The sequence below is a fragment of the Zosterops lateralis genome (genome assembly GCF_965231275.1).
Source record: "Zosterops lateralis genome assembly, chromosome: 21".
Classification (NCBI taxonomy): domain Eukaryota; kingdom Metazoa; phylum Chordata; class Aves; order Passeriformes; family Zosteropidae; genus Zosterops; species Zosterops lateralis.
In genome coordinates, this window is record NC_139781.1 from 7077046 (window position 1) to 7098900 (window position 21855).

Sequence of the window (21855 nt, forward strand, 5' to 3'; positions counted from 1 at the left end):
GTATTTTCTCTTTTTTTGTTCATTTGGTTTTTTTGTACTACTACATTTTTTATTTTTAATATTTCTAGTAAAGAACTGTTATTCCTATTCCCATATCTTTGCCTGAAAGCCCCTTAATTTCAAAATTATAATAATTCACAGGGAGGGGGTTTTCATTCTCCATTCCAAGGGAAGCTCTGGCTTTTCCCTGGCACACACCTGTCTTTCCAAACTAAAATCATCATCACTTTAGCTAAACCAAGGGCTGGTGTTGCTTTATAGGTGCAAATCCCCTAAATCCAACCCTGTCCACAGGCTGATGCAGCTCTGGTTTGGTTCATGAGACATTCATCATTTTAGGGAAATAAATGTGCTCATTAAGACCAGGAAGGAGAAAAATGCCGTGGTGGGGTTACATCTGAAATATTTGGATTAATTTGAATTATTCCTCTCAGTGCAGACTCCAGCTGTCTGACCAGTTGGATCAAGTGCCCAAATGTGAAAAGCAGCTTTTAGGCAACTGTCACTTCTGGGGAGTTTTATTTGTGGAGGGCAGAGTCAGTGAGTGAAGGAGGAGGGAGGAGAGGCCAGAGGACGAGGTGCTGCATTCACATCTCCATTTAGGGAGGAAAATCAGATCTCCAAGGCTTAAATGCCTTTATCTGCAGGGAGGAGGAAACAGGCAGCAGTGATCATGGACAGCAAATGCAGCACTACACAAAAATGGATTATCTATAGGCTTATTCTACTGACCCAGGGAGAGAAAATTCCTGAATTTCCACCTTTTATCAGTCCCACAAGTGCTTCCTTTAAGCTCCTGTGGTAAACTTGCAGCAGCAATAAATCCCTAAAGGTGCAGACCAAAGCTCAGCCCACATGTGGATCACTGCTAAATGAGATTTAATTTTTTTTACTCACCATCTGAAGATTTAATACAGTCTTAGGAAGAAAACCGACCCTATTTTGATCATTATTCAGTGTGTCAGACTAGAAAGTGCTGCTCAAGAAGGATCACCAGGAGCAGGCAGTGCCCAGGTGGCTCCTGGACAGCTCCAGACACAGATTCCATCTCCTGATGCACGTCAGGAGGTCAAGGTGGTCTCTGCCACCCCCAAAACTGGCCAAAATTCAGTGCATGAAAATTGTAAGGTCTCAATAAAAAGTGTATTTTTCCCTAGGAACATTTTATTTCCTAAAAGCTGGAAAAAAATGGAAATTCAAAATGTTTTAGCCTTTGTGATTAAGTTAGAAACAATGCCACATACAGGCAAGACAGCAGTTCTAAAAGGTTCTTTCAGCTGTGAAGGATTTTTAAAAGCTTCTTTTCAGCCAAGAAAACATACATTTTAATTTAATCTTTAAATAGAATTAATCTTGAAGGAAACATGCATTTGGATCACAGGAGCACAGCATGAAATTCAAACAAATTACTCTGCAAATCGAAGGCAGAATGGCTTTCTGAGCCTCAAATTCCAGCTCATCCCAAATACTCTTTTAAATATGGAAATAATATGACAAAAGAATGAAGCTCTTCACACAGAAAGCATTTTTTTTTTTGGATGTGGATGCTTTCCACTCCTGCTGAAGAGTGTTGACAGAACAATACCTCAATTTCCTTTGCAACTGGCATCTTTAGGCTGTAATTTTTCCTTCAGAGAAGTCAGATATTTAATTCTTTTGGAAGACTAAATCAATGAACTAACAATTACTGTAAGAAGACTTATGCTGGCCGGGGATATGATCCTCAGGCTTTTTGTTTTACAGTCTCAAAATGAATTTTACCATGTCATTCTTACCATCACCACATTGCCTCAGGGCAAACAGAGATTGTTTGAGAAACCAATTTTCATCTAATGACAACAGAACTAAATAAAACCTGACATTTTAAACTTTAAAGAAACATTCAGAGCCTTGGAGTTGTGCTGTTTGTGTTCTAGACACGACATTGAGGTTATTTAATTTTTTTTTTGCCTTTAGAGGAAATAACCACGACAACATAAGAAAGCCTTCATCCAGTGTGAGGGAGGGAAATACAAACTGGAAAAAGTGCCAAGAGAGAAGATAGCAAAATGCTGGCATCTGGAGAGCTGTCTGCTTGGCGAGCACTCATGTCATTTACAAATGTTTGCCTCTAATTACATTCCTGGAAGACTTGGGTGAATAATACCCCTGAGCAAGTTGCCACTTCCCAAAGGCTGCCACTTCACCCTGTGGAAATAAAGGGTGGCCACTGTGGGTTTTTGATTTTTTTTTTTTTTTTTTTTTTTTTTTTTTTTTTTTTTTTTTTTTTTTGCTTCCTGTCATGACACAGCCAGCAATGAAAGGCACAACTAAAATTTCTACAAAGAATTTTCTAATGTGACACCAGAAATGGGATTGAGCCATTGAATTGATGTCATTTGGATTCCACTCAGTCACCAGCCTGTACCAGAGAGGTCAGACCTGCAGGCTTTATGGTTCCTTATAGCTCATCTCTTCTTCTGGGCAAGCCCCATCTTAATAAGATTTTCCAGGCAAAATAAAAATAAAATGATGGATTTCATAGAATGAGGGTGAGCAACAGCTCAATTCTGGGAACGATTCGGCAATTCCGAGAAGAAACGTGTCACAACTCACCCAGCTGAGAACATTAAGGACAAAATATTATGGGAGGAATGTTTCATCCAGTCAGAAACCAAGATGGAAATTTGCCAAACAATGTTTTCATGATGCCTCCCATGCTCAGCCTGTTGGGACAGACAAGGTGACAAACAGAGCACAGTGAGATTCCCAAAGGAATTGAAAGGAATTTGAAAGGAGCCAGGGACCAAAAACCCTGATATTAATATTGAGGTGTACCAGTATACATCACTGGTGGGAATAAAAGTGAATTAAACTATATTTATATGTTTCTATTGTTTAGAAAAGGACATTTTCATAAAATAACATCCCCAAGAGAATGAAACACAGTTTTGTTCTGCTTCAGTCTCAATAGAGCTTCTTAAATTAAACACTCAGCTCAAAAATAGCGAGGCCCTCCCAAGTTCTGGAGCACTGTGTGCTCCCATATTTTCATTTTTCAAAATAACAGGATCTCTTGAGGGTGAAGCACTGTGCCAGACCTGGGCATCACCAGCCTGCTGCAGAAAGCTGAGGACAGACACAAAATCCTGGAACAATGCAGAATTCCTGGTCCTGTTTCTGGTGGACCTTCACAGACACAGAAATGGAGCCCATCTGGATGAGATTTTATCAGGTTCTCAGGGTTTCTTGTTTAGAGCCACAGCACCTCAGCCTGGCTGTGGCCTGGGGAAATGGGACCTGGACAAGGCTGACACAGCTGGACATGGCCCCCGAGAGTGGAATCCCAGCAATAACTGCTGGGAGGGGTTCAGGGGATGAAGAGATCCATTCCTGTTTGTTTGGCTGTGTGAGAGGAGTCCTGAGGGCTCCACACACAGCTCTGCTCCGCTTCCTGGCTCCAGGAAGCAAAGAGCTGGGACAGAAAGTGCTTAACAACACATCTGCAACAACCCTTTGTGTCTGGTGACTGCTCACTCCAGTTACTTCTCCTTGGACCCATCCTCTTTCCCATCACTGCTCTTAGGACAAAAAAAAAAAAATAATTTCTATTTCCCTCACCAAGCTACCACCATTCAAATTCTACAGATCCTGGGGCTCTGCCTGCCTTCTAAATGGCCCAGATTGGCCCTGGGGTGACAAAGCAAGTCCAAAGCACTGATTCACTCTCCAGCAGCTGCTTCCCCAGCCCCTGTCCTGTGCCATGTACACACATCCATTGGGGTTCATGCCCTCACAGCCCCACCATCCAGGCTTTATTTTTGTGTCAGAGATTGGGTTGGTCTCATCACAGACAGAAATGCTTGTTGGAGTCCAGGGCATCCACTTGGATGAGCTGGGACTCGAGGAAGAGAGTTTGAGCCCTGGACAGGGGGTGTGGAGCTGGTCCAGGGGGTTTGGAGACCTTGGCACAGAGCCCAGGAAGACACTGGGTTTGATTTTAGTCCATGGGAGAGGAATTACAAACCACCAAGGTGTGAAAACAGTAGTTTAGCACAGCACAAGATGAAAAATTCAGTAGTTTTAGGGTTCTTAGAATGGAGGTAAGTGGGGGACAAAGTGGAAGAATTAGGGTGGTACCTCATGTTCCTCTCCTTCTTCATCCTCCATCTTCTGAGGTGGTGAATACACAAGGTAGTGACAGAGGATTGGGTCAAAGTAGAAATGACCCTTTTAGTGTGAGCACTGGGCATTGGTATAAAAATGTAAATAATTGACACACAGATATATGTATAAATGTAAGGTGACATGCCATGGGCAGTCAGTCACCTCATGTCTCAGCCACTGTCCAGACCTCAGCTGGGAGCAGAGAAAATTCTGAGATATCAAATAATAAACAACACAAGAAACCTGAAAACAAGGCCTTGAACACTCCACTTTTTTCTTGTGACGCGACTTGGGGCTTTTAGAGGGCCAAGGACTTTTAACAATCTGAATCTCAGTCAAGAAGCCCAACCTGAGAAATGCTGTTGCAAATGAAGTGAGATTTCAGCCTCCTGGGGGGTTACACTGGTGAAATTGATAATTGTGTGTGAGGTTTATATTGTTTAATTTAAAATTCTCTTTAGCAAAGTGCAATCCAACATGAAATATCTGCTGTTAACAGGATTCTCTCAGGGTCCAATGCCCATTAGATCTCCAGCGACGAGCCTCTTAATTATTACTTTGAGGCTTTGGTGACAAAGGTTACTTTAGAATAATAATAGGCCAAACCTGCAGACAAAGTCAACACACATTTTTCAGTTTGCCTGGTGATAGCAGAACACCTGCAGGAGCTGGGGCAGGGCTTGCAGCAGGGATGTCACAGCCACTGAGAAAAGATCAGTGTCATGTTGAACAGAATTAGCACAGTGAACACAGCCTGGGCATTTCAACCCTCCCATCCCCTTTTCCTGGGATCAACATAACATTTCCTCAATGGATTATTGTGTATTTTTACTATTTTCAGCAAGGTATATCTTGTGGCAGCTGTCTCTCCTGTTGTGGCAATAAAGGCCCTTCCCTTTGCTCTACAGGTTGGCTCCATAAAAGATTAGCTAACAAACACATAAATTAAAATATCAGCCTGGAACACAGGAGACTCCTTTGGAATCTCCCTGGTTCCTCAGAAGGCTGCTCTCAGATGTTCTGAGATGTCAAGCACATTTTTCATGCCTGATGTAACAAAAATCCTCCTCTTTGGTTCATCCTTTTCCATCCAGCTACGGAAAAAAAAATCCCAAAACCTCCCAGTTGTGAAACACACAAACACACTCCCAAAAAACCCCACCTTTGCTATTTCTCAGCCAAGAAAGAGCAATGGACTGTAGGAAACAGCTGCCTGGAGCTCCCTGCCTTCACCTGCCAGGGTGCTGGAAGGTGTCACATTGTCTTTTCAGAAGACGTTCAGTGAAAAAAAAACCAAAAAACCCGACCCAACCTCAAAACCTTAGGAGAAAATAATAATGGGAGAAGGGAAAAAAACAAAACAAAGCCCACGATGTTTTCAGTGAATTGTTTGGCTGGACACCATCAGAACATGCTGTTCTGAGCACCTTAAAAGACCAACAAGGGAAAGCCCTTTAGAGCTGAAAAATGTTTCCTTGCCTCTGAGAAAAAAATTCCAAGAAATATTTCACTTTATTAGCATATTTAGGGGAAATTTACAACATTAAAATTAAAACCAAAAAGTATTTTAACCCAGTATTTTCCACTCCACAAAAAAAGCCACTATTTCTCCTCTCCATTTTTACAAAATGTGTGTGTTCCTCAAAAAGATCAATTACTGGGGACAACTGGGACTATTATTAACTTCAAAATTATTACAGGATTGTATTAGGGTAACAGAAATAATGACAAATAATGTTATTCTATCATGATGTGCTCTATGGGAACTTCCATTCTTGGTTGGTAAAATGAGAATTTCAGTTCCAAGGGGTTCCAGTTATGGAAGATCAGTCAATTCTACATGTATTTGAGTTATTAGAACTCTTATTTAGATTACATTTAGATTTCAACATCTCCTCCAAAATCCTGGCTGCTAAGTGCTTTAGAAAGTTTTGAATTTCAGTGAATTCCTGTGTATCTCATGCACCAAATCAGAACTGACTGATCTCCTTTATCTCATCACTCCAGAGCACAACCAGGTGGCCACACTTCTCCTGAAAATGAAATGACATTTCCAGCTGCTGCTGAAAATGATCCAAATCAACTGATTTCACCAAATAAAAGAAGAAAGCAGATTCTGAACCCAGCTGATCCAGAACTGCAGCCATACAGGAAGGGTAAGGCTTGTTTTGATGTGGATTTGAAAGACCTTGCCCTCCACTTTTGGACACCTCCTCCTCGGAGCCCAGTTCCCTGGGATCTCTGTAAACCTGTAGTGATGTATCTGAATAACTCGGGCCATTCCCTGTACCAGCCAAACTGCTTGTAGATAACAAGCCACCTGCAGTCTTGTTTTCAGAGCTCTCAGGAATTCATCAAGGCTACTGAGACAACAACAGGACTAAAAATAAGGACCAAGAGCCTGAGAAACTGTCTACAAAAAAATGCAAAACTTAGATAGAGGACACACAAGGTGGTGATGGATGCTTGACCAGTTAGGTGTCCTGGAGGATGTGCCTGCCTCATGAACAAGTGGTTTTACCAATTGAGACATACCTGTACACATGGACAGTAGTGCTAGAATCTATAACTGGGGTTTAAAATAAACAATAAATCGGTTTCTGTTGGAATCATATTGATTCTGTTACTCAGTTGTCCATTTTCCCCTGCATAAAACCTGCATTTCCAGTCTGTGGATCACCAGGGTGCACAGGAGATCACTCACTCCACCAAATCTACCCTCATTAAACAAATAAAGCTTCCCCAGGCAGATTTTTAGTCACTCCAAAGAGCCCCAGGGTTCAGCAGCCAAGTGCCAGCAGTGATTTCACCCCTAAAGAAGCACAGAGCAGGATGAAGCTGTGCCCAGCCCGGGATCTCAGAGGGGTGGCAGCTCCCTGCTCTACCCCTACCCCACACCCACCACCCTCCCCTTCCCTCCCAGCTCAGAATTAATTCTACCAACGTGAAGACAATTCGACTTAATTGCGACTGCACCGTCTCCTGCAGGACCCCGCTGCCAGTGCCGCCGTTTGGATGTGCAGTTGCCAGGGCAACGGGAGCGAGGAGGATGAGGAGGATGCTCCTGTGCATCCCCGGGAGCCGTGCCAGGCTCGGGGCTCCCGCAGCTGGGGTGGCTTTAACACCTTCCTCCCCGGAGCCGCCTGTCCTCCCTCCCAAGCCCAGATCCACAGCTGCACTCGGGGACAGATGGCTGCAGCTCAGGGTGCTGGGACAGCTCCCCTCAAACATGCAGCACTGCCAGATCCATTTGCAGGAGGTTCATCCTTAATGAGAAAAGATCCTTCACCACCATTTAGGAATTCTTTTCCTCTGGTGGTTTCCCATCTGCCTGTTGTTGTCCCCTCTGCACTAACAGAAGGCTGCACCATGTCTGGGGCACTACACGGGCCCTGCCTCCACAATTTTAACCTAAAAACCATGATTAATGTGTACAGAGACCTCTCCATCAATCTGTGATTATCTCCCAGGGCAGACTGCTTCCCAGAGTTTAGCTCTTAATAGCTTTCCTGTTTCTTTAAGATGAAGGGTTTAAACTTAGGTCAGAGCCTACTTTGCCTATGACCTTTTATATCACTTTTGAGCCTGCAAGGCTTAAAGCCCTTCTATGAAAATTAAGGTGCACTGCAATCATTCTCTTTATACACACAAAAGTGCAGTTAACAAAGAAATATCTGACTTCAAACTCTTCCACAGATAATGAATGAGCTGTAGGTGAAGATCACAAGCTAAATCTGCTTTTTAATGGCAAGGAAAACTATTTGCACCAACAGCAAACAGCCTCCCTGTGAGTGCACTCACAACTAATTACAGCACACAAAAGTGCCTGTTGAAATGGTCACCAGTGTCTTCTAGGAAGCCCTAAAATCCTCCAGCCCAGCTGCACTCATGGAGTGAATGTCTGAGAGCCACCCACTGAAGGATGCTGCACTGTCTGTGGAGGACAACACCCATGGTGCTGAGATCCAGGATGTGACAGACACACAAGGGAAAGAGGCCAGTTCAGCACTGATTTCATCTTCCTGCAGAGCTGAGTCTTTCACAGCCCTTTGCTGCTACAAACAGCTGCCAGAGCAGCACAGCAAACAGGCAAAGCACAAGGCACTGGCTCACTCAGCCTCCAACCTGAAACCACTTCTGTGTCCCCAGCTGTGCTTGAGGCACATGGAAGGATTTGTGAGCTCCCTCAAAGCTCAGCAGAAGCTCAGCACCTCTTTGAAACACATTTCCTCCCCTTCCAGATGCCACATGTGCCATTATTTCCTGTGCAAACACGAATGTCACAGCACACAGAGCTTGGAAACTTGTGTTTACACTTCAACAAGAGCCAATAACCACCAACAGTAGAGAAATGTGGACAGTTCTGGGATAGGCAGAGAAACAGAAGCCTAAACTTCAGCTGTTTCAGTACATGTAGTACATGTCATTTTTTCAGGAAAAAAAATAATTATATCATGCAAAGCTTTAGGGGTGAAGAGAAGAGATGGGGAGGGAGCCCTATTCTGATTAAGCAAGAGGATTGCTGTTTCTCTATATTTTTAACTGGAAAAAAACGTGGCTGAAGGAATTCAAAAGGCACATTCAGATGTGAAAAAGTGATCATCAGACCATGAGCCACACTCCAGAAGGGTGTTGGGACCTGGAGAGGAGATCTGGCAAACCAGGTGTGTGTCACTGTTCATGGGGGCTGTTACAATCCCATCACTTTGTCACAGAAAATCAGCACTGCAGCTGCTGTGAGAGGAGTGCACATCACTGCCACACCAGCTGATGGTATTGCCCTTTAATATCCACTCTCCTCCAGCTCTGGATTCTCCCCAGGCCCCATCCTGGCAGATATCCCAGGGTGTGATGTGCTGTCACTCCACTCCATGCCCTGAAAACTTCTTTGCAGTGGTCATGGAACTGCTCAAAGCCTGACACAGTGCCAGGACACCTCCCTCTGCTGCAGGCACCACTGCGCTCCACACCAGGCCCAAACACAAGCAGATGTCTCTGGTCTTGTTCAAACTGGAAAACAGGGTCAGACTGCAGTGACACAGCTACAGAGCAGACTGAGGAATTCAGTGATGAATTACATCTGAGGGACATTTAACCCAGGTGTGCTTACACCTAACAATCAAGTTTTTCCTGACCCCCATTCCATGAAATTTATGACAACTGGGTTACTGTTGAATCTTCTGGAGGAGACTGACTCCACAAATCCTGTTGCTGTGGAATAAAGAACATCAATGCAAAATCTGTAAAGCTCACCCAGACTGAAGTGCCCACACAGGGATTTGCCCCAAGCTTCCCCTGCCTTCCAAATAAAAGCAAAATCATAAACAGCTAACAGAGGATGGTTTAGAATTTAAATCAGCATTTGTAAATAGGAAAATGTTTCAGCTCCTGAGGCAATGGATCATTTTCCACCAGTTAGAAGCAAACAAAAGCTGGTGCTGCCTGCAGTAAACATGTGAAGGTGCAGAAGTCAGAGCTCCTGAATTCTCTGGCTCTGGGTAACTCACCAACCTGCTCATCCCACACACCCCAATTTGGGAACTGGGGAGACACTTGTTCCATTTATTCTTACCATTGGATCATTCCAGAACACAGTACTGCCTTATTTCCTGGACTTTTCAGTTGCATGGTGATAACCACCCCTGAAAATGCTGGAAAACTGGTGAGAAGAGTGGAGAATGGGGCCTGTGGCATGCAGTGTTTCTAGGAAAAAGGGCACTGGGCTGTGCAGATGTCATTCTCCCCCTTCAGCCAGGTATCTGACCTTTGGAGTGAATGGGAGTTTAATCAAACAGAGCAGTGTCCCTCAGGGCTGGGACACAGGAGGGGTTTCTTGGGAAGCAGTTCAGCAGCCCTGTCCCACGGTGTCTTTCTGTGCTGTTTCCCTGGACACAGACCAGCTCTGTCTTCCCAGAGCATGAGGGTGCAACCACAGCCCTCTCATGAGGAGGAGATGCAGATGAAAGCAGAATCAGGGCTTATAAAACACAGGGTCAAGCGGGGAAACCAGGAAAGCACATGATAAGAGTCTCATTCTGTAGGATCAGACTATTTTCCTTGGTGAATTAATGAAGAACACTGCTTATCTCTGAGCAAGCCTACCCACTCTTTCTTCACGTGCCTTCCTGCCCTGCTTGGGGGTTCACTGTTTGTTTAACACTGACAAAGATGTCCTTGAGATTCCATCTTTTTTTTTTTTTCTGAAGGGTCTGTAAAAAAGTTCACACAAACCCGAGGTTTAGTTAAAAATAAGGCAGACAAAGTATCCATTCAGCAGGGACAGCAATTCCTGGGGATTTTCAGCCCATGCTGAGCAGGACCACCACACAGAGGCAGAGTTAACCAGGACAGGTGGGCAAGGACATCCCCTCTTGGCAGGACACAGCTGTCCCCAGCCCCACTTCAGGCTGGCAGAGGGGACAAACCCCAGGGAAATCACAGGAAAAGAGCAGGGTGGGCTCTGATGCCAATATCAGCGGGCAGAAAGGATGTTCACTAACTATAAAGAATGTTTTTTACTCTCTTTCCAACAAACTAGCAGGTTTTCCACACAGAAAACCCAGGAGACTTCCTGCTTGAGCTGAAGGGCTCTGGAAGATGCTGCACCTTTGAAATGGTCGTGCTCAGCTCTGTTGTTATTTCACAGGTTTATCTCAGAGAAACTGGGGTATTAGCAGAGCCCAGTGTGTTTCAGAACAAAGAACTGTTTCAGCAAAGGATTCACATACCAGGACAGGTTTAGATTAGATAAAAGGAGAAATTTCTTTACCAAAAGGGTTGTCAAGCACTAGAACTGGCTGCCATGGGAGGTGGTTTTTTAAAGACCTGTAGATGTGGTGCTAGGGACAAGGCTTAGTTGTGGACTCTGCAGTGTCAGGGTAAGTGTTGGACTCAATGATCTTACAAGTCTTTTTCAACATAAAGGTGTTTTTCAGCCTAGAAGGTTCTATGGTTCTGTGTTGTTGGCATCAGCACCAGAATTCACTCTCTGAGCTCCTGCTTGGCAGAGGCCAGGGACTGCTGGGATATGGCTCAACATCTCAGGAGTGTCAGGTCAGTCTGTGCACTGTTTTATGGTAAATGATAATTAAATTTTTGCAAATGAACATTAATTAATATGTGAGGTTTCCTACATTATTTCCTACATTTCCTCCATGTTTAATGGGTAATATTTGAATGCAAACCTAATCACTGATCTACAATTAGACTTCAAACTACTGACCACCACCTTGAACAAACTCATACACACAAGAATGGCCCAAAATGGCATCCTTGGCTAGTGCTGAGCTCTTACTTCACCTCTCTTACAAAGAACAAACACTTTTCCTGACCTCACTGTGACTGGTTTTGCAGTATTTCCTCTTCTAGGAGAGGATGAAAGACTCCAATAAACAGGAAAGTGCTCAGAAATAAAAATAAACCCACAGACTTCGGAATGTCTTCTTTTTCTTTCCCAAATTCATTCTCCCTATTCTTCAGTCTCATGTCTTACTTAGAAAACTGAAATGAGAAGCAGGAAAGCAACCTTTGGACTGCTCACTAAAATCCCAGTAGAGAAGCTGCTGTGGGGAATGAGCACCACCAGGAAAGAAGAAGAAGAAGAAAAAAAGAGAAGCAGCTTCAGGCCATCCTGGCAAATAGAGTCCAGCCTTGGTCAGCCTCATCTGTTGTCCCCTGTCACAGAGGACAGAGAACAGCACCAGCTGCATATGAAGGACATCACACTGGCATTGTGTTTTCTAAGGAAAGACACCCAAGTTTGTGCTTCCAGAAGATTAACTCTAATGCCAGAAGTGGATATGGGTGAAATAAAGGAGAAATTCATCATGCTTAAGGGCAAAAATACTGCCTGCATCTGGCTTGAGGCTTCCACTGTCCTCTCCATTACACTTGTCACTGTAAGAGAACAGATGACACTGATGGAAAGCCAGACTGGGAGTGGGTTTGTGTTCTTCTGAACTGTTTGCTTGTGGCTGTGAACTGATTTAAAAATACATGTGAAGCATAAAACCTCAGAGCAAACCAACTAACAGACCCCAAGTATAGGTGGTATTAATGATTTCAAATGCCTACGACATTAGTTACAATTCAAAGCAAATGACATCTTTGTTTCCCTGTTAAGATGCCAGTAAAAGTGGCAAATAGACACAAGCATTCTTGGTTGCTTACAGATAATAGCGGCTCATTTGGCACAGAAAATCACTGGTGGGTAATTGAGGTTTTACACAAGTCAGAGGCAAAACCCACTGTGAATTCAGCACAGCCATGCAGAGAGCAGAGCTGGCACCAACCAACAAAGGAAATCTCTCCAGAACCAGACTGAAACAGCTGAGGGAGAGGGTGGCAGTTCCCCACAGAACAAACACCCTCCTGGTGTCAGTGTCTCTGCTGGAGGAGACAGGAGAGAAAACACATCCATCCATTACCTTTGGCCTCTTCCATTCCACTTTCCCTTTGGCTGCTGAGTCATAGTAAAGGGATTCATCCGAGGCTGGGAACTCTGGATCCTCAAAGAGCCGGCCCTGCTGCAGGCACTGCTCCTTCAGCTCCTGGTAACTCTGATCCCGGAAGAGTTTCACTGAGGATGACATTTTCCTGATGGATAAGATCAATATTGGACAAGCTATGAAGGCTCTATAAAAGTCCATACCACTCCCTGGTCTTTAACAAGAGAGCAGGTAACTTGTTCTAAATCAGGTGACTGATTATTTAAAATAAAACAAAACAAAACAAAAAAAACACCCCACCCCAGATTATAAATTAGATTATGTTAAAGACTAGGAAAGTATAAACCCAAAAAGATCTTAAAAGGATCTTTTAGGATCTTAAAGTAAAAAATAAGGATCATATTTTTGTCTGAACAGAATTCTTATCAGGAGAGTCCAGACCAGGCACAAACCCAACACTTTGCTTTGTCTAATTGATTGGGAAGGTAGCAGAGTGAGGCTTGGCTCTCAGTCTGCACCATGTGTGAAGGGCTGGGCCATCTTTCTGTCCCACATTCTTCTTCTGGCCACTAAAGCTCAAATTATCTACTCCAAATTTTATGCCTAAAAAAACCCAAAAGCAGATTTTCCACATTTCTCCATCTTAATTTAAGTGACAATGCTTTGGCTTGCACTATTGTCTTTGAATTTTATGTTACATTTCAGGGAACTGAATTCCCAGAAGGAGAAAATATTTGCTAATAATTGATGAGAACTAAAAGTATTTTTAAAAAGCACAACAACAAAAACCCCAGACAATCTGTTCTCAAACCTTAATTCCCAGAATCCTGACTATCAAACTTGGCAAGTTTATGGTCGCACCCATGGAGCTCAAATAAATTGCTTTAAAACATTTTACAAATGAGAAATCAATTATAGAAATCACTCAGGACAGTTTGATATTTGGAGGACAGGAGAGATGTCTTGATTCAAGACAGGGAGTGGTGGGAGCATCTGAACTCACCCTGTTTGGAAATGTCCTGTGTGTCAGTTCCTTTCCTCTTCCTTCTGGACACAGGCTGGAATTAGAGATGTATCTCCCCTTCCTTGCCTACAGCAATAAAGACAAATTCAGGATGAATTACCCAACATCCTGCTCTGGAGAATGGCCCCACATGGTCCTGGCAGCCACTTGCTGTGTCCAGCTGCAGGGAGCTCAGCTGGTGCTCCTTGAGCCACCTGCAGCCCACATTGGGTGAGACTCCACAGACCTGCAGGAAACTAAACCAAGCTTTTGCAGGTGTGCAAGTGAGCACAGCCAGAGAAACACAGAAGAGCAATGAGGAACACTTGGAAATGTCAAATTTATCGTGGTCTTTGTTCTTGTGAGTGAAAGCTGTTTGTGGATGCCCCATCCCTGGAGAGTTTCCCATCCAAAGCCAGGCTGGATGGAGATTGGAGCAACCTGGGATGATGGAAGGTGTCCCTGCCCATGGCAGGGGTGGGACTGCCTGGGCTTTAAGATCCCTCCCTACCAAAGCCATTTTGTGATTCTATTACTTTCTGGTTACTTATCTCCCTCAAAAAAAAAGTCTCAAGGCCTCTCACTTGGCAGGTGCCTCCCAAGGCAGGGCAAATAGATTTGCTTCCCCCCACAAACCAGTTCTTTGAATTCAAGTGTAGAACAACTTGTCAACTTTACAGAGGTACCTCAGGGACCACAACAAAATAATCTGACTAATTTGGGTGGGATATAGACTATTTCATGATAACTGGCATTCTTGATCATTAAAAAGTCCCCATGAGCTATCTACCATTCTACACCGAGTCTATTTGTTTTTAAAGCAGCCCCTGGGTGATGAGGTTTCTGTCACTGCCTAATTCATTGAGACAGGTCTTTCATGACCTCATTCCCTGCCCTTTCTCCCCACCTATCTGCCAGACAGGAATGTGAGTCCTTCCAGGATTAACACTCCATTCCACACAGCCCGGAATGTTCTGTGGCAATGCACAGAAAGTGGAGATAAAACACTGCCTGCCTCGCCCTGGGCTGCACAGCAGTGCTCAACAAGGGCAACACCAACAAAGGAGGAGGCTTCTCCTGCCAGCCTCTCATCCTGCCCCTCTCCCTGTGACATCTGCAGTGTGTTTTAGGGGCTCAGGCTCATCCTGGCTGCTCAATGTTTCACCTCCACCCAGGAGGCACTGAAATCTCATCACCACCTGGAGAACCAGGAGGAACCCACTTCCACAGGAACCCAGAACCACCCATTTTAAACTCAATAAAAATATCTCTTTGTTGCTGGAAAGGCCTCCATACAACAACCAGCCTGGTGGTTTGAGCACTGAGGATGGGGGAGCACAGCTGAGCCTGCCTCTCCTGGAGTGTTCCCTACCTGAGGCAGACCTGCCCCCATTCCAAGGTCTATTTTTGAAGCAGCTCCCAGTTTTTGACCCCCAGTTGTTGATTGAAGCTCCCAAACTAAGAACCACACTCCTTCCTCCAGTCGGAGCACAGAGCATCCCCTGCTCCACACCCACAGCTCTGCCCTGGCTCCCCTGGCACTCCAACCTTGCAGTGCTGAGCAAACACTGCAGGGCTTGGCAGCTGCTCTGCCAGGGCCCCCTGCTCTGCCATGTGATACAGAATGAGCACAGTGGACTGAGAAACACAGTCCTAAAAATACTGCACCCTCACCTCAGAGACTGTCACTCTGCAGAGAGAATGGACCACTCCAGGGGAGAGACAGAGGAGAAAAGAAGGGGGAAAAAAACCCTAAAGAGCTCTACCCAATCCTCCATGGTATCAGCAGAAGTACAAGAGGTTTCACATCACTGAGCTTTCAACTTTTCAGTTTGTAAGTCTTTCTCTGCCCCTCTGTTTCTTCAGAGAGTTTCCCATTCTGATTAGTAAAAGGGTTTCAGCAGAAGAGTGAAGTGGAGCTGGTGCAGAGTCCCCTCTTCAGTCTAACCACGGAACAATCTCAGTTTTACTCACAGTTTATCCTCAGAGATGATTCCTCTGCTGGAGCCAGCCAGAGCACAGCTAAATCACATTCAGCACTGGGCAAATACCAACTCCTGGCCTTAGGAGCAGCCATAAATTAAAGGGACATTCACTTGAAATCCAGGTCTTCACCAGAGCATTGAGATAAGCCTTGAGTGTTAAACTATCCCACAGTGTTTCTTTACACTGACATTTTCCTGTCTTAACTGTTCTCTCCCCCAGCTGCTACACAGGAGATCCACAACAAACAGCACTGACTGTCCAGACAGGGGTGTGAGGGATAACTACACCCTCCTTGTCCTTGAGTTCATGCAATAAATACACAAACCTGAACAGAATTCACCTGCTCTCATCCCCGTTTTGTTACTCTGTGTAACCAAGTGACAGGCAGGGTAAAAACTCAGGCAGAGGAGTTATTGCAGCAGTTAAGCCCAGCCATCCCTCCCACTCCCATCCTGGGGTGCAGGGACAGCAGGGCTGGGTTTTTCCTAACCAAACCCAGCACTTTCAGCCCCAGAGGCCAAGCAGCTGCAGAGGCCCCTCGGTGCCAGACAAAACTCCTCTGCAAGGAGGAGGCTTGATGTGTTGTAACACAAAAATTCTATCACACACCCTACTTTGCTGTTCCAGCTGCAGGATTCCGAGGAATTTCCATGCACAGCACCAAGACTAAAAGGGCAAAGTGCATTTCCAGGTGGGATTTAAGGCTACAGTTGGGCACAGCTTTGAAAACAAAACTGCTTCTTCCAGAAGTGGATCCTGAGCTCAGGCACACCCCAGCCTCAGCCCACATTCCTGCTGGTTCAGGAGCCCCTGAATGGGAAGGCCATGGAGAGATGCCAGAAATGATGCACACAGCATATTCCATGCTCTGGGGGAACCTCCCAGGCTGACAGAGCTGGGGTGCCTCAGCCTGGAGAAAAGAAGGCTCCAAGGGAAAACTTAGAGCAGTCTTTTAGTTCTTAAAGGGAGTTTATAAAAAAGAGAGAACAACTTTTTACACAGACAGACTGATAGGAAGAGGGGAAGTGGTTTTAAATTGAAAGAGGGGAGGTTTAGATTAGGATACAAGGAAGGAATTCTTTCCTGAGAACTGGCACAGGTTGCCCAGAGAAGCTGTGGGCTCACCATCCCAGGAAGTGTTCAAGGCCAGGTTGGTTTGGACTTTGAGCAGCCCAGAATAGTGGAAGGTATTCCTGCCCAGGGTGGAGGAAAGAGATGGGCTTTCCAATCCAAACCATTCTGTTATTGTATGAACCCAGTCTGAAGATTATTGTCCATTTGCAGGTACCAAGTTGTCACCTTAGCAGGAGTAACAGCCACCCACAGCTGGTTCTCAGGTTTCTCTTTTCTACCTGCAGCTGTGTGCCTGTCTTGAAACACGCAAAAACCTCCCAGCTCCAAACTCTGCTCCTTCAACACTGACTCCTCACCAAACCTCAAAGCCACTGTTTGGACTACGAGAGCAAAACAGGGACTCAAGTATTTCACTGTTTGCAAACATAGTTTCCTATTTCCCCAAACATCTCTGTCTCCATAGTTTGCTCCAGAACAATCAAACCAGTGAGTGCCTCCAAAAGAGCAGCCCTGCAGCCAAAAGCTTTAAATTACTCTGAACTGCTTTTCTGTAAAACTAATTAAAGGGACTTGCAGAACTCCAGCTGGAAAAGGTTATTGCTCTTTCTTGCTGTGCAGAGTGGTCACAGGTCCTTACAACTCAATGGCTGCAAATCCGTGTTAAGAGTGCAGAGGAAACTTAAAGCAGTTGAAAAACTTCCACTTCATAAACACTGTGGTTTCATGATCTTGGCTGTTCCAGTGCTACTGCTGCAGCAGAAGCATCTCTTCTGGAGAAATTTACTCATTTGGATTCTTTGAACAGCTCAAGACATTAACGGGGAAGCTTTAGCTGGACTGGATCTCTTCTCTTCCTCAGCATAAGCCAATAAAAAAATGTATAAAGTCAGTGTTAAATCCATGTTGTGTGGATACGCAATTGCATTAGTAAGCATATATTCAATTTTAATCAAATTTGCTGCACAGGATAATTTAATAGCACGCTGTCCAGTATTAATGACTGTGATCCAGGCTTCTCACTTGTTTTGGGTGGCAGGGCTCTCCCTGACTGAGCGAAACACCAAGTTTATTGTGGCTCTGGGGATACCAGGATTGTGCAGCATTAACCCTTCTTTCATCCAGTATTTGGATTTTCCAACAAAATAAGGTTAGTATGACTATTTTATGGCCTCTGTAACTCAGGACTTTTATAGGCATATAAAGGTTTCTGTTCAAGAATTAGCTGAAGTGGAAGGAGACACAAGCATTTGCTTTCCTGCAGGAGCAGGATGGTACCAGCCTTGTTCTGCTCTGCAGTTTGGCCACACTTCAAATCGAGAGAGGAAACCACATATTTCCATCTGGGAGTATCTGCCCATATCCCATCACTTCTGAGCAGGAATGTGGGGGAGAGTAACTGGACATCAGGAGCCCACAGCCTGTTTGCTTTCACAGACAGCGGCACAGCCTGGCAGAGTCATCACGCTACAAACCAAAGCTTTTCTAACATAAAATTAATTACAACACTTGTGCTGCACCATCAGAGTGTTTACCAGGCTTTTCTTTAAGGCTTCCTGAGATAGGAGAGGCTCTGTGGCACTTCAGCTGGGAGTCAGAATTCAGATTCAGAGGGTGGGAGCTGGGTCAGGACCAAGCCTGACACTGCCTAAGCCCAGGAGTGGAGCAGGAGCTCTGCCAAGACCCTGCCACTGATTTTCACAGCTTGTTCTCTCTCCAGTGCTCAATCTTACCAGTTCCTGGTGAGATAAATTGCAAACTCATTCTGACCCTTCAGGATGGTGGTACAGAAGCAAACAGCTGCTGAGAAAACTGCCCTTGCAGGTGACTGTGCCTAAGGGGGATCAACTGCATCTGGAATAAGCAGCAATACCCCAGATTTGTAGGGCTGGCTGATGGTCAGGGGTGTGTGGGATCTTTTCAGCCTGAGAGCTGAGTGAAATCAATATACACCTGTGATTGTTCAGCAGTACAGTGCTGATTTCATAGTTAAAGTCCAGCCAGAACACACTCAGAGAGGATAAACTCTGGCTGGACTCTCTCCCCTCCTCGCTTTTCCCACGAGACTTTATCCCCGAGTTGCTGCCTGTGAAACACTTTAAACTGTTCTCTCTCTCCCCTCAGGCAAGGGCAAAGATTTAAAAAGCAATGGGATTAACAGCAGAGCAGACTTTTGCCTCCACCTGATTTCCAGGCAAAACCTTCAACAAAATCATGAAATTCTTAAAGATCATTGCAAGCAGAGACAAAACTCGTGGCTCCTTTCAGGATTTTCCAAAGTGCACAGGTGTCTTCATGTTTCAATAAACTTTGTCCTTCAGTGGTTTCCAGCATAGCCTCAAAACCAGACACATTTTCAGTTAACATCAGAGAGGTACAATTCCAGTTAGATTTTTTTAAAATGTAATTTAGTCCAGCAGATGCCAATTGTTACAATTAATATTAACCCAGTCAAGTGATCTATAAAAAGCTCTGAAGAAAATGCAAACAGCATTGTCACTTGATTCATTCAAGCCAAGGTTTTGTGCTGAAACCACAGGGAACATTTCCTTTAGAATTCCAGTGGTTCTCCATCATGCCTTTTCATAAAAGTTAGTTACAAAAAAAGGAATAGCAAATTAATCAGTAACTCCTCATCAGGCCACTCCATTATTTTACACATCTGCTTATCAATTATTTTAGATACAGTACAAAAATTTCTCCTTCACAAGCACAATGAAAAAAAGTAAAAAAAAAAACAAAAAAACAAAACACAACAAAAAAAACCAAACAAACCAGACCTGAATTTCACAGTGAAAGAATCCACAATGAGACCTGACTATATTTTGGAAGATCAGAGACAGGATGGAAAATGGAATTAAATGAGCAGAGATCAAATCACACTCTATCAGACTGACCCCTTTCTTTGGACTAACTGTAAAGGATGCCTGTAGAGAGGAGAGAAGAGTGGAACTCCATCCCAGAAGAAAGGAGAGCACCCATGCTTCAGCAATAAATCCTGCAATAAAGTTTGGCTCAGAGTTAGCACAGAGCTGTGACTTTCTGAGATCTATATACCAAACAAACTCAAGTAAGTCAAAGCATTTTCTCACTGTGCTGGCTCATTATGGCTCACACAGAGGTTTTTCCTTCCTGGTGACAAAGGTGTTAATCAGCAAATGCCAGTCAGGCACTCACCTGGCTGGGGTCAAACGCTGCTCGGGGCACATCAAACTCCAGAGTGGCTCCTGCAAACGCTGATCCCTCAGCTTCTTAACCTGGAATTCTCTGGGCTGTACCAGTCACATCTCCAGAGGGGTGTGTGCTGGGATAACTCCTCCAGGGATGTCCCAGGGACTCTGTCCAGGAAAGCTCCGAGCTGACCGAAAGTGCAGAGCCTCGTGCGCCCCTGACACACAAACTCTCAGCTGTGCCTGTCCTGGAACTGTGAATGAACTCTTGAAGAAGGAGATAAGGCCAGGCTGTTTGGCAAGAGTTGCAGGGGTTGTTTGGATTTTTTTTCTCTTTTTTTTTTTGGTAGGGAAAACAACAGATTAACGTGCACCGTGAAAAAAGAAAAAAAAGTTACATTCCTTATTAGGCTGCACATCACTCTTCCTTCTCTCTCTGTCCTAGTAAAGGGATTGGTGACACTTTATGGGGGCAACAAAGGTTAGAACCCAGAAAATAATACATTTCTCTGTGCTGTGGCAAAATAAAAAGCAGGACACAAAGAAATTCTCGACAAGAAATGGATTTGGGGAAACAACCTTCTCTCCATACTTTGCTCAGCCTTAATTTCCTTTTGGGTAAATCCTAAACATCTGGGTTAATTTGACTTGAATTTTTTCTGATTTGAGGACAACAACACCCTTATTTTGCCATTATGTGGCTTTTACTTCTATTTTAGTAAATGCAGTCCCATTTTTGAACAAACAGCATTTCAAAATGCACTACAAAATTTCATCTGTACCATAGTTCTATATATCCTCCCCAGTTTTCTTCCTCTATTTAATCTTCATTTTAGCATAGTTTAACAAGTTTACAAATAGGTTCATTCCTTCTCCTCAACATTATTACTGAGAAATTTCCTAGAGGAGATTGGATCTCAGGGGATGAGTTACATCCACAAAATACTCTGAAGTTGATTAAGAAGCATCACAAATTCCTGTTCTGCAAGGTTCACCGCAGGACTATTTGCTCTCTTACCCCAATTCCTTTCGAAGGCACGCTGAAATTTGGACTGGAAGTCCCTGGAAGCTGCCACCACAGCTTTACTATTTCATGAGTAAAAAAGCCTTACATACTAAAGCCATGTGTTTCCAATTCCTGATTGAGTAAGTAGCCCAGAGATTAAATCCTAATAAAAAGCTGATGCCTGTACATTACACGCACACTGTGATTCATTTGCACAGCTGAGGGAAGGACACGAAAACCCCCACAAGAGCACGACAAAATTCCACCCTGTGAGCTGATAATAAATATTCACAGCTTATAAGATGTGTTCTCTTCAGCAGTAGCTGCCTTTGCTTTGATCCAGTGCAGAACAAAACCATGAGAACTTTTTGATGTGAGCAGCGTAATCCAAGAATTGGATGGGATTTGTCTGGGCTGAGGAGGAGCTCGTGCTGGAAGTCTTGTCAGAAAGAGAAATTCCTTTGGACAGGCAGCAAGATGAGCCAGAGGGATGCCAACTAATGGAAAAAAACCCCAAACCTGGAAAAGAGGTGTCACTTATTGTGAGCCATTTAACCTCACAACATCGTACCTGGAATCCTTGAATGAACCCTGCAGCCTTTATCTTCCCTGCTGGATGTGTCCCCTCCTCTGGGCTGGTTTCCATCCATGACTGTGCTGCTTCTCCTGGTGTCCCCAATTTCCTCACTGCTCTCCTGCACAGCCTCCAAGCACCCCCTGAGCAGTGCCCCACCACACTCTCCAGACTTGCTGCTTTCCCAACCTGACTCCTCCTGCACCCTCAGCAGCAAACCAGAGCCCAGAGCCAGCCTGTTTTGTAAAGAGACACCACAGCGCAAGTCACCACCAGAATTTGCTCATTCACAAGGTCTTCCTTACCCACCTCTGTATGTTCAGCACCTTGAGCTCAGAGCCCACCCCTACATTCAGAAATTCCTGCCCATCACCTCGCACACACACTCCACTGCCAGGTTCTTGTGTCCCACCAGAGATATGTTCATCTATAATTCACTTAATTTCATGGGG

General features: G+C 44.5%; 1 protein-coding gene across 5 annotated transcripts in view; it reads right to left on the reverse strand.

The window, feature by feature from the left end:
• The window catches only part of CAPN6 (calpain 6), a 54627-nt gene extending 33140 nt beyond the window's left edge, over positions 1-21487 (reverse strand). Inside the window, exons 1-4 of one of the 5 annotated variants that reach the window (XM_083876569.1) lie at positions 21401-21487; positions 19831-20077; positions 13597-13683; positions 12573-12741 (exon numbers count right to left, since the gene is read on the reverse strand). In XM_083876569.1, coding sequence (XP_083732695.1) covers positions 12573-12737 — 165 coding nt within the window. In that variant the 5' untranslated portion in view covers positions 12738-12741; positions 13597-13683; positions 19831-20077; positions 21401-21487. Of the gene's footprint in view, positions 1-12572; positions 13141-13596; positions 13684-13843; positions 13896-15570; positions 15614-19830; positions 20170-21400 lie in introns of those variants that run through there. The other 4 variants (XM_083876570.1, XM_083876571.1, XM_083876572.1 and 1 more) reach the window with 4 other exon arrangements.
• Between the last annotated feature and the right edge of the window lie 368 nt (positions 21488-21855).